This window comes from Thamnophis sirtalis, unplaced genomic scaffold (assembly GCF_051295495.1).
Source record: "Thamnophis sirtalis isolate CommonGarterSnake01/CBP01778 unplaced genomic scaffold, rThaSir2_p1.2 scaffold_4, whole genome shotgun sequence".
NCBI lineage: Eukaryota > Metazoa > Chordata > Lepidosauria > Squamata > Natricidae > Thamnophis > Thamnophis sirtalis.
In genome coordinates this window covers 111,112,578-111,114,935 of record NW_028261384.1, presented here as the reverse complement: position 1 = coordinate 111,114,935, position 2,358 = coordinate 111,112,578, and the positions used below count along the sequence as shown (strand labels likewise).

At 33.3% G+C, this 2,358-nt stretch overlaps 1 protein-coding gene across 1 annotated transcript; it reads left to right on the top strand.

The window, feature by feature from the left end:
• Positions 1 to 1,013: 1,013 nt before the first annotated feature.
• On the top strand, positions 1,014 to 1,931 carry LOC148046204 (olfactory receptor 14A16-like). The gene has a single exon (XM_087714577.1). It carries the CDS (start codon positions 1,014 to 1,016, stop codon positions 1,929 to 1,931), a length of 918 nt encoding a protein of 305 aa, XP_087570703.1.
• The last annotated feature ends 427 nt before the right edge of the window (positions 1,932 to 2,358 follow it).

The following is a 2,358-nucleotide window of genomic DNA, read 5'->3' as shown; positions in this document are numbered from 1 at the left end:
GTATTATTGTTGAACATATGGTAATATGGCTTTCGACATTGTTAAAAATGGTGAGATATCAGATTAAAAAGGTGCAATAGGTTGTGTCTCATTTTCTGTCTAATCCCTAGAATAATGTGTTTGGTTTATATTGGATGAGATACTGCCTTTTCAAACTGAGTTTTCATTAGCTTCTGATTGTTGGACAAGGGGATTATTAATTTATTCTGCTGATATTTGAGCTCCTTAGATTAAATGTATTTAACAGTGATATAATTGTGTACTTATCATTAAGTGGATATCAAAATAGCAGTTAGGTTGTAGCTTAAGCTATATTTTCTACTTAATACTATGCTATTAAATACAGGTTTAATTATCTTGTATTTAAGTATTAGTTTAAAGGTTTTTTGTGCTATTATTTTAGCCTAATATCTGGCAAGGAAAATGAAATAAAAGCATTGCCATCACTTTTTTTAACACACAAAGACATATTATACAAAAATGAAATGTGTGTTCTCAAGATTTCCAAGTAAGCGATATAGCAAATCATTTTTATATTTCTTGTGTAGATTTATACTCATTTTCTCCCAGAAGCACAAAGCATCATCCATTGGATTTCTCCAATTTTCCAACACTATCGCAATCCTGTAGGAGTGCAGACACAATATGATGGGTCAGATTATTCAGAGTAATCTTCCATTGATGAAAATGTGCCTAAACCAACTTTGTTGTACTCCCAGCCAATGGTTTTGATCACTGCATTTGATAACACAACTGAAAAGAGGAAAGTAGAAAAAATGTCAGGTTGATGATTGGTCATGAAGTGGAGAGGGGTAAAAATGGGAAACAGTGTGCTTTGCTATCCCCATCCTACATCCCTGTTTTCAGAACCTCTGTTCATTGCATCCATGTTTTATGTTTCTTGATGTTTTCTATTCTCACCACATATTAAAATGCCACCTCCAAAATGTTATATAACTGAATTTCTCTCCTTTCTTTCCTTGCAGTAATGCCAGCCTTGTCATAAATAAAAGATGGAGAACCAAACTACAGTGCCTTATTTTTTGCTTCTGGAATTCTCAAATCATCGGCATCTGCAGCTTTTGCATTTCTTCTTTTTCTTTGTGTTATATCTGGCAACTGTAACAACAAATCTTCTGATCATCTCTGCAGTTGCTTTTGACCATCGACTGCACAGCCCCATGTATTTCTTTCTTACGAATTTAGCTCTACAGGACATGGCTATTGTTTCAGTCATTGTCCCCAAATCCATGATAAATTCTCTCTTGAACACCAGACAAATCTCTTACTTTGGTTGTGCTGCTCAGATATTTCTCTTTCTCTGCTTTGAAGCTTCTGATTTTGCCCTCCTGACAGTTATGGCATATGATCGGTATGTTGCCATTTGCAATCCATTACATTATGAGATGGTGATGAATTGGAAACACTGTTCTGAAATAATTCTTCTAGTTTGGGGTACAGGTATTTTTTATGGAATGTTGCATACCAGTGGCACTTTTTCCATACTTTTTTGTTCAAATGTCGTCAACCAATTCTTCTGTGATGTTCCACAATTGCTAAAATTATCATGCTCTGGATTAAATCTACTTGAGGTTGGCATTCTTGTTGCCAGTGTCATTGCTGTATTAGGTTGTTTTACTTTTATAGTTGTATCTTATGCAGTAATATGCAAGACAGTGTTAAGAATCCCTTCTGAAAAAGGAAGGCAAAAAGCCTTATCCACTTGTATTCCCCATCTTACGGTAGTGTTTATGTTTGTATTAAGTGGGTGCATTGCCATTCTGAAACCTTCCTCTAACACTCCATCTCTTTTAGATATTGGATTAACTGCTCTCTATGCCCTGCTTCCACCCCTGTTCAATCCAATCATCTATAGCATGAGAAATAAGAATATCAAATATGTCCTTTCTCAACTTTGGAGGTTTTTATGAATTCTTTTAATGTTGTTTTTATTTTTACTCTTCACATTATTTGTATTCTGTTTTCCATTCACCTACCTTATTCAGAGAAGGATAAGAAAAGTTAGAAAGGAAGACACTTCTTTTATTCCTGAAAAATGTAGAACTCAATAAGTCACTCAGTAGATATTCTGTATCACTAATTATACAGGTCTGCGACTAAAAAGCTGTTTGATTATTTTTATCTAATTTCTATGTATTTTGGTGCGCTGAAAACAAATAAAATATTGAAAAAACTCCTAGACATCATAATTTGCCACAACATGCAAAATTGTCTTCAAATTTATCATTTTTTTAAAAAAAGTAGTATTTTTTATTTTATGGTTTTTTAACCATATTTATAGCCCAAATTACTATTAATTAATTCACATAAGTGCATCTAAGATATAAAATGCCAAAA